Source organism: Notechis scutatus, chromosome 7, assembly GCF_049901735.1.
Source record: "Notechis scutatus isolate UNSWTSFEM ecotype Mainland chromosome 7, rNotScu1.2, whole genome shotgun sequence".
NCBI lineage: Eukaryota > Metazoa > Chordata > Lepidosauria > Squamata > Elapidae > Notechis > Notechis scutatus.
The window spans coordinates 16,332,428-16,347,950 of record NC_142015.1 but is presented as its reverse complement, the minus strand read 5'-3'; the positions used below and the strand labels follow the sequence as shown (position 1 = coordinate 16,347,950).

At 36.4% G+C, this 15,523-nt stretch overlaps 1 protein-coding gene across 4 annotated transcripts in view; it reads left to right on the top strand.

Annotated features, from left to right (window-relative positions):
• CDON (cell adhesion associated, oncogene regulated) overlaps positions 1-13,879 on the top strand; it is an 86,273-nt gene extending 72,394 nt beyond the window's left edge. For all 4 annotated transcript variants that reach the window (XM_087970008.1, XM_026671438.2, XM_026671437.2 and 1 more), the window contains 6 exons: positions 364-486; positions 978-1,205; positions 2,304-2,590; positions 5,921-6,000; positions 9,238-9,485; positions 10,346-13,879. In XM_087970008.1, coding sequence (XP_087826134.1) covers positions 364-486; positions 978-1,205; positions 2,304-2,590; positions 5,921-6,000; positions 9,238-9,485; positions 10,346-10,512 — 1,133 coding nt within the window. In that variant the 3' untranslated portion in view covers positions 10,513-13,879. The remainder of the gene's footprint in view (positions 1-363; positions 487-977; positions 1,206-2,303; positions 2,591-5,920; positions 6,001-9,237; positions 9,486-10,345) is intronic.
• The last annotated feature ends 1,644 nt before the right edge of the window (positions 13,880-15,523 follow it).

Genomic DNA, 15,523 nt, shown 5'->3' with positions numbered 1-15,523 from the left:
AAGTCCTTGTTAAATGAGATGGAAATATTATCCTTGTATAATTATATTTTTATTAAGAATGTACAGCAGTAGCCCTATTGAATATATTACATTTTTGTATTCATACTTTTAGAGATCAACGGGTTAGAAAAGGAAGATACTGCTTTGCCTAAACTGACCATATAAAAACAATTTATCAGATTTATCAATGATTTAATTTAGGAATTAACTGTGCTTTTTTTTGGACATATTCAATGAATGCAGAGGTTAATAGACTTAACTTTTGTCTCTCATAAGATTTTCTATACCTTTTTTATAATGCATTTCATTTGAAAGAATACAGTTCTATTAAATAGCATTTCTCTTTGCTCCTTCTTTTCCCAGGCACAAAACTATGGCACTTGATAAGTCACCTACAACCTGAAACATCGTATGATATTAAAATGCAGTGCTACAACGAAGGAGGAGAAAGTGACTACAGCAATGTGATGATATGTGAAACCAAAGGTAAGAAACAATTGTGGGATCTTTGGTGCTCTCTGAGCTTGGTGGTTTTCTTGCAGACGTTTCATTACCAAACTAGGTGATGTCATCCATCATTGTTGCTTCTGATCATAAATCTGCTTATTAATAAGGAAACTTGGTCAGTTTTTAAAAGCAATGTTTATCAAAACGGGAGAAATATTGTCTAACTAGCATATACTTTATTATGCCTTTCTAAATTGAAACCGTGCTCTTTAAACTGAAGGCAAGTAGAATAATATGTCAATCTTTACCGTCCCTCTCAGTTTTTTCATTTTTCTATGATTGTTTGTGATTATTTATTGTATGCCAAAACAAATGCATCTAATTTTAATAGTACTGTATAACTAATGGATTTAATAATTTTAAAGCATTTTCAGTTGTTGCTGAATTTCTGCCTAAGGTCAGAATAATACTTGCATTTACCATTTAATATTTTTTTTTTCATTCAACCTTTTTGCTTTAATTCCAAATAGTGAAACGATCACCTGGAGCATCTGAATACCCAGTAAAAGACCTTAGTACACCACCTAATTTCCCTGACCGTGGAATTGGGAACAATGCAGGTCAACCAAATGGTTCAATGCGGAGTGGCAACATGTTGTACCTGATAGTTGCCTGTGTCCTTGGAGTGATGGTTTTCATTCTGATTGTCTTTATTGCCATGTGTTTATGGAAGAACCGTCAGCAAAACGCCTTGCAAAGTATGTTCCTTTTCATGCATTAAAAACCCTATTTTATTAATAAGACATAGATCATAGTTACAATCATTAATTATAAATTACAAAACAGATGATAAATCATAAGAAACCAATAGGAGAAGGTAGTAGGGAAGATGAGAAATGGGACAGTGTTGTGGGAATTAAGTTTTCAGCACAGGGGGAAAACTACCTTTATGCATGCAATGCTCTATAGCAGCATCCTGAAGGGAGAAGTTGAAATGGATCATGTCCAGGATGTGAGGGGTCTGTAGGTATTTTATCAGTCCTCTTTTTCATGCAGTACACAGATTCTCAGTGGAAGGCAGGCTGGTTGCGATTGTTTTTTCTGCAACCCTAACTATCCGTTGAAGTCTGTACCTTCCACATCTCGATATATTTCATCCCTGCGTTATCATTACTGTGAAAGAAAAGACAATTTCTAGAGGAGTTTATTTTTTCTCAGCCTGCAAATCCTCTATAATGCAGGTTATAACAAAAAGCTGTGTGGTAGTAATAAAAATGAAACACCAGCCTATGTTTAAGACTCAGGTTATTTGTTAACTATTTTGATATCATCCAATATTTTATTTTATTTAACCAACTTTATTAGTGTTTTTACTATTTTATTTTAATATTTACTACTGCTTACTATTCCTAGCCCTGGCCGTGATAAAGTATGATTGATTGAGTCACATGACCTTCCTTGACTGCTAAATTCATGAAACAATGTAACCCATAAGTATTGCTATGTATTTTTATCATGATCTCCACTTAAACGAGAATATAAGTAAAGACAACAAATTTGTAAATATGCTATGAAATTTAATTGCTTACTCTGACCCCATGCCTTCCTGATTTGGCAAATGAAGATTAAGGCTTGCAGAGATTCATTTTTATTTTTAAGTGAAGCCAACTCTGCTGTTTGTTTTAAATTATGTTTAGGAAGATTCTTCCTATTGTAAGCTTTGCTATAGACTAAAACTGTTAATTGACGTGGTATATAAATGCAGGGGAAAATAGGTCGAGATCTTTGTCTACATGCAGTGCATCTAAGTTTTGTTGCAATTTCTAAAGGATTTTTTTTCTTCCTTGTTTCTACAGAGTATGACCCTCCCAGCTATCTCTACCAAGGAACAGATATCAATGGACAGATGGTTCAGTATACAACGCTACCAGGCACAAGCCGCATTAATGGTGGCGTCCATGGAAACTTTATCAGTAATGGAAAACATAATAATGGATGCCTCCACCTCCATCATAAGGTTGCTAATGGAATGAATGGGATCATGAATGGTGCTATCAATGGAGGAACTGGGGTTTATCCAGGACATTCTAACTCCCTCTCCCGAACCCACATAGAATATGATCACACCCATCACATAGGAAATGTAAGTAAGCACAGTGCTTTATCTATCAAGCTCTTTGAAGCTTTGATTGTTATGAACATTGGAAATGAAAGTAAAGGGCTTCATTCTCTTTGAAAGAGAGATGTTGCAAGTGTCATATAATTTTCGTCTTGTTCTTGAAGATTATATTATTGGACAGCTATTAAAGTATGCTCAACTCACTAAAATTAAAGACTTAATAAATAGTTAAATATAAATATGCACTTGATGATATTTTAAAAACCATCTTTGTTAATGTAACATTTGGAAACTTGAACACCTTCATTTACTATAGGCCGTATGTTCCTTCCATACACTCATTTTTGAATAGACCCCAAGTTACTGAATTTGTAGCAGTAAGAGTTTTCTAATGGAAACATTGCTGAATGGGAACAAAGGTTTTGTCATTCCTGTGGTTACTGAGAAGTTCTGTTATCAGTCAAAGATGCCTGGTTTTGTTTAAACTTTCAGTTTCTAGAAATTAAAAAAAGTTAGTACATTAAGAATAAGGGTTTTGTATATAAATGTGTGAAGCTGATTCAATCAAATTCAGGTTCAGTCTAAGAACTAATGTTTCAGATGGACTAGGTTTGAAAGGTTTTAAACCATAAAAATGCAATAAAACATTTTTATAGTCACGTGATGCTATTTTATCAAATGGTGAATATGCATAGGCAAATATGTGAAGTTAGAGATAACAAGCACATGGTTAGAGGTAATTTGTATTAGGTTTCCATGCTTGTTTTTGAATTGTATCCTGCAGTGTCTTTCTGCCAAGAGAGTAGACATAAGTAGCAGATCAAATCTCTCCTTTCCAATATTAAGGGATCTCCGCCTCCCCCCAACAGATTTAATGAGGACAGAGTGGAAGGAAAAGGTTATTCTAGTCATGGGAACAGAAATCAGTTTGAATAATGTTGGATATAGCTTTTTGTATACTTGAAAACAACATTTACTGTATATATTCCTGATAAATTAACTGCCCATGTCCATACCTTAGCTTTTCTTTCATTTGCCTTTGGAGAAACCAGTTCTAATCCCACTTTAGGCATGAAAGCTTGTTGGGAGACTGTGGGCCATCAGTCACTCTGTCTCAGCCCACAACATCTGGCTCAGACAACAGTTCAACACTGAGTTGATCTGGAGAAAAAAAAACGGATCCTGAACTTGCAGGAACTATGCTAAAAAAATCCAAACTCTTATGTTATGTTATGTTGAGATTTTGATAATGTCAGATGAGGGGATTCCTAGCAGACAAGAGAATCACTTTTTTTTTTAATATGCACAGATTTGATGTATGCCAAGTCATTTCGTGACTAAGCTAGACTTCAGGTCTAATTTTAAGTAAGTGCCCTTAATTACATTTCAGTGTGCCAAAAATGGGCTCATAAACCAAAGAATTCCTTTTTTTTTTTGTTTTGTTCTTGCTCAGCCACACCATAATATCTGCTTCCTTTTTAAGTACTTCCTTTTTAAGAATGAACTATTCTATTCACGTCTGTTTTGAAAAACAGCTCTTAGGCTGTATTTTTATTATGAAGCCTACTTTAAATAGAGCTTTCCTTACTCATGCTAAGCTGAAGACAGTTCAGACAGAGTTTTAAGGTTTGAGGAGTAAAGAATGCAGGTTGATAATTGTTCTTGCTGCTTGAGTAGCAACAACTCAGGAGGAGCCGCTAGGTTAGAGGTCCTTCACAAAACTGTTTGAATGTTTTATGGGAAACCAGGAATGTGTTCAGAAATTAAGTAACATCATCTGCTTCAAGTGGGAGGGTGAGAGGGCAATTGTTTACTCTGGTAATTGAACATAAACACTTCATTTCATGGAATAACAGATTACTAGAAGTACAAGAATTGCTGTTCAGATAACCTTTTAAATCTCTCACAGTCTTCATGTTTCCTTGTTGTGGGCTTCTTAGATCCTTAAGACCCATTTAAAGGCTAATCCAAACATTGATTTTAGGAATATTTAAATGTAAGCATATAGGGGAAAGTGGACGCAGCAGCTGTGAAATTAAATTAGAGCCTAGGCGGCTGGGTGGGTGACCTGAGAACACAAACTTAAAACAGGTGTTAGAGAGTCTTCTTTTAGATGCTCCCCAAAAGCCTAATTCTCACATTTAAATTTATCTCCAAGTAACATTATTTCACTCAAGTAGGAAATCCTGCATTCATCATTCAGTATGCAATTATTTCAGAGATTCCAGTGCTTATATTGGTCAATATCCTTGAAAATTTTAAAACGATTTGCTGTGGCTATTCATCACTTACTGAGTTTTAGTCAGTTGATATCCTGCTTTTCTTTGGAGAAGTGTCCCTAATGTTCTGCGTAAAAAGGAAGAATCTACGCTAAAGCATTGGTTTTGCTCTTTGTGCTTAAAAAAAACCCTTCCCAAACACGGAACAAATATTATGGAATTGAAAGTAGTTGTGCATAGATGGCAACATTTTCAAATAAGGTGTTGCAGCCTCTTCGCAGAATTAGGTCCCAAGATTCAAAGATGAGAAAAAGTTATCCTGTTTCTCCCTCCACCCACTCCCAATAGTTTAATTATTTTATCCTATATGCATGCCACAACTTGGAAACAGTTGTCTTGAATTTTGTCTTCCCCTAAGGGATCTGAGTATTTAAAATGTAGATTCACATTACTGTTTGTGTTGCCGTATCTGCAAGTATTTCTCAGATCTCCCATATACATAGTATTTAGCAATGAGTTACGTGTTATTAATGCTGTTTGGGTGTTTTTTTTATTTGCAAAGATTGTACAGCCAAAACCAAGAGCTCAGAAATCCCCTTGCCTGCCTTCTCCATCTCTTTTGGCTGACAAATTAATGCATCTGTAAAAATATTAGCGAATTTCAAACCCAGAGTTTAGTCAGGCAAGCTGATCTAATTGGAATAATTGGAAGAAACTGGCATTGATTGTATTTCATCAGTCACACAAGCAACATCCTGTCTCCACCAACAGACAGTAGTTTCCAGTGAATAAAAATCTTCTTCATATCTGTCATCAGTAGCATTTTCACTTCTTTCTTCAAATTAAACTTGGACGGTTCAAACTGAAAATAAGGCCAAGAAAATGATGATGTACATGTATGTCTAAGTCATAACATTTTGCTTTAGCACAGTCATGGGCAACTTTTGCAACTTTAGGACCATGCTGGCTCAGGAATTCTGGGAGTTATAGTCCACAGGTTATAAAGTTACCATAATTGCTCATCTCTATGAATATTGTGGGATATGTACTGTGCCTGCTTGTTTAATTTTCACTTACTATTCATTTGTGATTCCTTATTTTGATTTTCAAATATTTCCATTCCTCCATCATCCAGGGTGGTGAAGTATATACATCAGTCCCTCAAACAGATCCTTCAGAGTATGCCAATTGCAGGAACTGCTGGAATAATAACAGGTAATCAAGCTAAAGAGATCAAAGAGATATTTGGATCTCTGAATTTGAGCCTACACAGATTAGCAATCCCAACTATGTGTCTAGCAAGTGCATCTTGACATTTGCATTATTACTATTCCAGGTTTACATGTAGAAAATACTATATGGTTTCTAGAAACTGGCTACCTGAAAACCTTCCTGCCTCAAAAAATTTAAATTCCTTCAGTTTTAAGCACAGAGCTAGTTTTAGTCAATTATACTTACTGAGGGCAGTTTTGTGCTACACAGACATTTATCAACTGCAGGATTTGCTTGAACTATTTTATTTATTCAATGTTGATGTCAGCTGACTCCAAATCTGGGCTGAACTACAAGATGCAACCAAATTTCAGCTTTGTAAGTTATGGGCACATTTCTTCATGAAATTAGCCATTTCTTTATATAGGAAGCAGCGCAATCTGGCACATTCCTTGCAATATTGAAATGGAAATGGCCTGATAGAAGCAGGGAGATTTTGCTCTGAGAAGAGTCTTACGTGCCCTGAATTGCAAGGAAGCATAAAAATAGTATCCCCCACCTTATGGGCTGGTTCTTGGGCGAGTGGTTAGGCTGGATATAATATTATCCACAATGGTTGTCCCAACTTCACTCTTTTCTGAAAGCTGCCAGATCCTTTTGCTCTCCTTCAGCAACAAGATTATAAAGCAAGAGCCTGAGCTTAAAGTTAAAGGCTTCAGCTTTTCCTTCCCCACTGCAAATTTTCTGTTGATGGGCCAGAAGTTGCTCCATAGAAAGCTTGCCCTGCATGAAGAAATCTTACTCCGTTTAGAAAGATGACCCTATAATGCTTAGGTCCCACCCATTTTTCCAATTTCCCATTAGCAAGTTTTAACCACAATGACCAGCCTTGAAGTTATGAACTGTCTCAGAAACCATAAAGAATTCCCAGAAGGGGCGCTTTGGTCTCGTGTAGTGCACGGCTGTCCCTTAAACCAAATAAACTCAATATTTGTGGTTCAACACCACTATTTTACTAGTCATCCTGTTCAAAATAAACGTGGAATAATAGTTCCGCTTTGTAGATTATAAAATGCGTGCCTTGTGTTGGCTGTATATTTTAAGCTTAGTTGCTCATGCAGTAAGGGAAAAAACTTTATGCAAATACTTTTAACGCTTGTTTATAGCAGAGTTGAGCCATTTTTTCCTCTTCCATGAGAAACACACAAAAATTAACTTTTTACATATGAGCCTCTTAAGTAAGCACATAACCTAAAATGGATTGATGGACTATAAAATGAAATAGTAACATTCTGTCCATAGTTGTTTCTTTTTTTCTTAATATTTCACAAGGCAATCTCGTTTTTCTGCATTGAAGACTCATATAATAACAGTCTTGGGATTGTGCAATCTGGGCTTGTTGCCCGTGTTATAAATTATACTTTTATTTAGATGTTGTTTACTGCGGTCCCACAGCACCTAGCACACCAGGCACATACAGGGAGTTGCATTGTCACTTTTCCATTAAATCAAACTGAAAGTCAAGGGTTTTACATGGTGCAAAATGTAAGGTGTTGGATTATGGTTCATGTTCAGAGCTCACTAGGTGGAAAAAATGAAAATGAAAGTTAAAATGTGCCAACTTGGCTTGGCAGCCAAAAGTCAGGGTTTTTTTGTTGTTCTTGCAATACTACATAAAATACTCAAAATTCTACATGTTGCATCTTAAGTGAGTTCTGTGTATCTGTTTACAGCTAACCTAAAGATGGAAAACTACGAGAATTTTTGATATAATGGTTAAGGTTAGGGTGCTGCATTTTGCCCCACATGGACATCATCTTTGCATAATGAATTAATATCCATACTCCTCACTTTATATTCTCCCTGAGTTCCCATCTCTTTTATCTTGTCTGTTGGTCTTTCTCATCTGCTAAAAATGGTAGCAAGCATCTTGAATAAATCAGAATTCACCCACTTTTTAAAAACAAATGGGAAGGTGTTGTTAAATGGCTTATTTGAAAGCCTTGAAATAATCTGTGAACTGCTGTCTAGCATTTTTACAACAAACAAATCTGTAGGATGAATATGACTTCATATTTTGTGTAAAGATAAATACAAAATCCAGAGTGATCATTCCAGATTATTTTGTTAGATCCAGCGTTTACTTATATAATCATTTAAGATACTTATTGTTTCTGGACCTTATGCTTTATGCAACAGTTCTGACATCTTCCCTAAATAGATATAACTGTGATGTGGTTTTTCACTAAATTTATGTTTAATCACCAATAATAAAGTAAAGTGCTTGTTAGCATTTACTGTGAATGCTGAGAAAACAACTTGATAACTGCCTTCATGTCTTTGGAAGTGATGATCCAGCTGCAAATGTTTAAAGTACTGGCAGCTTCCCAAAACTTTGGATTACAGCTAGCATGCCTACAAAGGATTTTGGTTGTTAAGTTGCCTTTTTTGTTGTTTTCTTTTGTTCAAAAGCTGAGTAGCTTCAGCAATAAGAAACTGACTTCCTTCTTTGCTTGACTAGCTGTTCACAATCCAGAATAAGAGAGAATTATCAAAGTATCTTTCTTGGGAAGAATCAGTAAGCATGTTCTCACTTTCTAGGATTACAGTGGAGAAGAATGTCATCATGAATGAAATTCTGTCAGCAGCAGATTTTCCAATTTGGAGAGCAAACTGGCAAATATAGCAAACAATCAAATCCCTAGTTATATTGCCCGAATTACCCCAATAAACATTATCAAGATAAATTATCTTGAAAAGAAGTATAAAATAGTACTTGTTATTGGACACACAAATTCCTTGTGTGTCTAATCACACTTGGCCAGTAAAGAATATTCTCCATTATGTACATTAATAATTGTAATAATAAGCATTTTGTAGATGCTTGTGCTGCTAAACCAAGTTTAAGATTTTAATGTTAGTCATTAATGTCCTAAACAACATCTAACCCAGCATTTACTTATATAATCTTATATAAACTGAAATAAGATACAGCTTTTGCTAGCCTTACATATCTTAGTTGTGGATTGAATGCATTATTAAGTTTGACATTTGGTAACTTACTACAGATCTACTATTCATTGCAGGTGAATGATTATACAGAGGCATGTGCATGTTGTATATTTCCTGGTGATGAGTGCACAGCAAGCATTATAGAAATAGTTTGAAGAAATAAAGATATTGGTCAGTGAAACATGATGTGTATTCTGATCTGTGTTGTCTTGGCCTGAATATTTATAGGTGTTTCACTAAAACCAGTGGCAATTTTGGCAATAGTTCTGTACCAGTGATGCCCAGGATGGCACCTTATCAGCAAGACAGTCTAGAAATGAAACCATTAAATCACATGATTGTGGCCATGTGCTTGGCATCCACAGTCCCTGGATGCAGCATTGAGACTGAGGAAAATGACAAGGAGAAGGAAGAGTCACCATCACATCAAGACTCTTGTGGCCAAGAAAATGTGAGCCCACTCAATTGTACATCAGGTATGTCAGAAAAATGAGAAAATGTGCTTCTTCTTAATGTTTATGGAGATTTTCAGTCATCCAAGCCACAGTTGTCCCAAGGGAGCTTTTTTTCAAAAGGCAACTGGACTTACTTTGTTTTTCCTTGAAGATGTTTCGCTTCTCATCCAAGAAGCTTTTACAGTTCTTATCTCTTAGATCATTCGTATATATATTTTTCTCTCCCCTATTCAATGGTGTGTCTTGATTCATGGACACTGCCTGGCCAAGTTCCCAGCAGTTTTCTTGGCAAGTTTTTCAGAAATGGTTTGCCGTTGCCTCCTTCCTAGGGCTGAGAGAAAGTGACCGGCCCACAATCACCCAGCTGGCTTTGTGCCTTTGGTGAGACTAGAACTCATGGTCTCCCAATGTTTAGTTTGATGCCTTAACCCCTGCCCCAAACTGGTATAGTAACTGGCATTTTTTAATAACTAAAATATTTTAATTCACCCACAGAGAAATCAGAATTAGTGGAAGGACAAATAAATACATTTTGTGGTTCTGACTCGGCGTACCTAACAGTGCTTAAGAAATTTCCTCTGCCTTTCTCCTTTGCTTAGGCTGTGAGGATTGATTGATTGATTCCAATCACAGAACTGATATTTAAAATAAAAATAAAATAAAAAACTTCTAAGGATATCTTTAGCTGTACTTCTGCATTTCACCAGCTATAATTAGATTGGATCCTTATCCAGATGCTGCACAAAATGGCATTAATGGGAGGTGAAATAGTGACATTCAGTAAGTGGCAGCCAGCTGGGACTTGCATAAATCTTTTGAATAGTTGAGGTTGCTCAGGTAGCTGACAAACAGATGCTGATCATTGTTTTCCCCCTTTGCAGAACACAGTGCACATCTGGAGACATCTGATGCCACCTTAAACTGGAGCCCCCTTTTTCATCGGCCGATTTCAAAACACTGTCATGAAAAGACTGAAGTGATTTCAAACGGGGGTGTTACCTTGGACAGTTTGGGGGGACATCAACAGCTCCAAATACAAGAGACTTAAAGAATGGCCTTCCTTGATACCCCAACAAAGCCAGTAACTGCACAGCAGAATTGCTGTCTGAAGGGACAGACAGCAAAAATATTAATTATTAGAATCACTATTTATTTTTCATTTTGAGATGCAGTGTCCTATGAATGTATGTTTTAAAATGCCCTTTTGCTGTTGTGTATTATTTAACTCCAGAAAAACCAATTTCCCATACCTCCCTGAATGAAATCATTGTGATGATTGATGATACTATAGACAAGTGTTTCTCAACCTTGGCACCTTGAAGAACTGGCTGGGGAATTCTGGGAGTTGAAGTCTACACATTTTCAATGTGCCACGGTTGAGAAACACTGTTATAGATGATATCTTCCTTGGACAGTGACCATTGGAAAATTAGTGTTGCAGTTTGATGTAAAGGTTTTAGCAAATATACACAAGAGAGAGAACCTGAGGCCCAGGTTGGACTGCAGCTTATGATTATATAGCTAAGTGGTATGAATCAGATAGAAGAATCCCAGCTTGTCTCAAAAATTACAAGCTATTAGTGGAATCATAACATCTGGACTTGTTGATTCATTTGATGCTGAATGATTCTCAGTTGTTCCAGCAAAGTCTTTCTGATTGGCAGTTAGGCTTATGTAAGTGAATGTATTAAAAGTATATAGTTCTTCTTAGGCTGGTTTGTTGATAGCAAGAGGAACAAGGCAGGCCTTGCGTTATTGTCACAACAACAACAAAAATGACAGTAGCATTTATAGCCACCTGCTCAACAATAAGGGAACACTTGAATGTGGCTATTCTGTAGCATTGTCCTTTGTTTTTATTCTAAATGTTTTTAAATTTATCTTTTGGTTCCCTTGGTGTGTCTCACATACAATACTGTTCACTTGTTACATATATTGTGTTACTTTTTTCTCACGATATAGTGGTGTGTTGTGCAAAACATAAGCTAGGGGAAGAAGAGGTAAAGAAGAACTTGGCATGTAACCGTGATATAAGAAAATTGGCAGAAATGTGCTCGAATGAAAATATCCTTTCTTTTCTTTCTCTTTTTAAAGAAAGCAAAGAGTTTCTCTTGCTTTAAGGTTGCTTTATTAGCCTAGCTGATTGCAAGTCAGGGGGAGTATTTGGAACTTCCATCTGTAGTAGTCAGTATTTACATTTCATGCCATTTTTGAAATAAATGCTAAGAGTACATTAACTTCTCTACATGTTGCTCTTCAGAACTTCATCCCAACTTTTACACAACCTGGAAAGTTGTGGTGCAAGATCAGAAATATTAACCCTGTTTCCTTTGCTGCCTTACCCAAGGCATCCAGTGCTGTTAACGATAGTCCAATTTGTCCTTCATTTGTACAAAAATGATGTGTGCATCAGGAGAATAGCTATGTAAATCCTCTTCCCCTTTCAATTTTAACCAGTACGTATACAATGTGAAATATCTAATAATCAGAGACACCGGGTTCTAAAAGTGCAGTTGGCCCAAGCAGTAAGGATTGATTTTATAATTGGAGCAAGGATTGGAAAATAAACCCAGAAGAGCATGGCTGTTACCAAGGGCAATAATGCCATAATAAAATTAAAAATCTGTTCTAGAAGACAAAAAGTGGTGCCCAGCAGTACCACTGGCCACACTGAATAATGTGTGTGTGTGTGTGTGTGTGGTGGGTTTGTATATGTGTGTGATTAAAAATGGGCTCTATATTTTTTATAACTATTGCAGCAGATATCAAGTGCCGTGTGTATATATAGCGTGTGATTATTTTATATAATGTATATGATATAATTTTATAAATATGATTCCCTTATGAGAATTTGCTGTGTGGGTATAGGTTGCTATGCAAGATAGGGTTTTGATGCAAAATGCTGTTTGCTTTACGTTGAAACTTACAGAGATGGATTGTATGCTATTTGTTTATACAATTAATTTGGAAAGGTTTTAGAAATTATTTTTCAATGTTCTATGAAATTGAGGTCACAACCTTGTATGCTAGATGAGGGTGGGACCAGCATCCCTGCTGGTTGAGATAGGAGAAGTCTTTTTGGCCAGCCAGATTGTCAAAACACTTGGCAGCAAGTTGCTTCCATCAGTTCCATCTTTACACAGCCCATTTGATCCAGAAAAGCCCAGATAACGTAAGAGATGATATTATTGTTTGAAGGTGGAGAAATGTCAGCCTCTCCCTTAACAGAATCTCATCAAGAATTCTTTTTCTTATATTGTGACACTGTTTTAAGTGTTTTTCCCTCTTATTGTATTTTATTTATAAAAGTTATATATTGTCTTTATATTTTAGGGGAATTTTGTGTTCCTTCCAATCATAGATGCATATAAATGTTAGAAAACATATACAGGTGATAAGTTCCTGAAATCTAAATGCTCATTCCCCTATTTAGTTTCGGATTGGCCTGTTTTGCCCAAGAACCGGTCGGACCAATCTCATTTGACAGTGTTTTAAGTTGTAATGGCTTATCAAAATCACTAAACCCTTCTGTGAGAATTGGGACATCTTGTTTAAGCTCTTTTTCCTTCTTCCAGTTTGAACACTGTGATCCCAGTACAAATCTTGTTCAATTGTTAACTTCTCTAGCGTCTTCATCTGTATTAGATATCCTTTGAATTGTGGCATGGTGTTAGCTCATTTGCAGAATTTACTATCGAAATATATTGCAGCAGAATTTAAACGCTGTATCTCACAGAGAATTTCTCATTGATCCTCATAAAAAAAGATGCAAATATGCAACTCTATAAGAAATGTTCATTGCAGAGCTTTTGTCCAGAATGCATTCAACACGCATTTTGTTCACCTTTGAGTTTGACTAAGAATGAGATGAATTGACAGAGCGATTTCTAATTATGTGGTCAAGATCCGTTACAATGGATCCGTTATCCTGATACAATGGCTAGGTAAAGCTACTGGTTTGAAGTAGTTGGGTCAACTCTACTCATTACATGTTGTTAATGCCTGTACACAGTAGCTATCGGGAATTTGTCCCGTTAAAATCTGTGTAACTGACTTATGTAACAGGTGGTTTTGGTGCAATATGGTTTTAAATTGAACTGTTTTCCTGAAGGTGTGCGATCTAGCTACACAGATTCAAAAAATATTATTCTCAGAGCTTTCCCCTCCGGTCTTTGAAAAGTCACTTCACTAAATAAAGTATCGCTGATTAAGCAAAACATATTATTTCAGTTTACTTTGATTTTGCAATTTAATTTAAATTTAAAGATGCATGTATTTTTTGTCATATAAAAACGTTATATTTTCTTTTAAAAGTTGTAATATTCTTTTTTAAAAAAAAACTGTACAAATGTTTAAATATTGTAGGTTTGGGCAGAATTTTCTTTGTGTTTATAATATTAAAGAGAATAACACTGGTCCTGTCTAATGGTCTAATATGAGAATTATTGCTATTGCTGTTTCTTGTTGCAGTCTTATTTAAAACAACTGTATCCTTATGCAATGAATGGAAAGTTCACACAAGTTTCATTTTGTAAAAAACCTTGTTAATTAATGTTTCAAATCATACATCCCCAGTTTTCTTTTGATGTTTCTTCACTATTGTCTAATGCAGGGCTCTCCAAACATGGCAACTTTAAGACTTGTGATGTTCAACTCCTAGAATCCCCTAGCCTGCAAGGCTGCCTGAGGAATTCTGTGCGTTTGAATCCACAAGTGGCCAAGTTTGCAGATCCCTGGTCTAATTTTATCTCCCCTTGAGAGATAAAATAGCAGCTGTGCAACCTATCTCAAAAGGAGGAAAGTCGTGTTCAGGATCTATTTGTCCAAATGAATCAAGATGTCCTATGATCATCTTTAATGAGGTATCCATTTTATCTTAACTCTCACTGATTTGGGAGAAGGCACAATAAACTCCTGTAAATGCTGTCCCCTACCTCGACTTTCTCCCCTTTCCCCTCAGTTGCCTCATTTTTTCTCCACCCTCATCTAACAACTAGTTTCTTTATTGACTTGTGGAGTATTTACAGCTCTGAGATGATTCTTGTAACTTTTACAAGCAGGGTTGAGGCATTCCCAGATGCATGCCAGTGGTGAACTGAATTATACCCGATGGAAACATCCCCCTTCCATATTCTTAAATGGAACGAAATTGTAGCACATTTTGGGACAAAACAGCTATTGTCCAACTCCACCAACTCCAGGGACCATAGATTTATATATATTTTTGCCAACATACATGCGTAAGTGGTTATCGACCTGGGGGTGGTGATGTCATCATAGGGAATTCACAAAGACTTGAAGAAATGTCGTGATTTAAATCTTAAGTCTTGGTTAGTGGCCACAAAAGGTATTTAAAGATCCGCGGTGAAGAAAAGGTTGAGAACCACTGCTTTACAAGTGTGACTGAATCTATTGGAGTTATTAACTAGAGCAACCAAACATTTAATCAGGGGTGTCCAACCTTGGCAACTTTAAGACTTGTGGGATTCAACTCCCAGAATTCCTCAGCCAGCCAGCTGGGGAATTCTGAGAGTTGAAGTCCACAAGTCTTAAAGTCGCTAAGGTTGGATACCCCTGATCTAAATGTTCAATTGTGAAGGGTTGGTGTATTGGAAAAGTTGCTCCATACAAAGGAGCCAGCACTGTGTATTAAATTGTGGTAACAAGCGGGGATATGGTGAATGAATACATCCCTGCCCCACTCATCCATCAGGTCAACAGATGACTAAACCACCCCACAGGCATTGTTTGCTGAGGTGATTCATTATCCCAGCTGTCCAGGGCTTGACTGCCTTCCACAAAAACCAACACACTAAAACATCATAATGCAAAGACTCCCTGGCAGATAAAATGGGATGGGTGCTTATGACTTGGCAATTCCCATCATGTTGCTAAGTTATCGTTTTACAAGAAGAATGGGTTGGAATGTGAAAAAATAAGCAGTTAACCTCCTGTGGAAAAAGATTAATCTGGAAAAAGCAGCCTCATTTTCTTCATTCAGTAAAGAATACATTGGAAAAATAGCTAGTCCTACATTATTGGTTGTTGATTGAGTGACG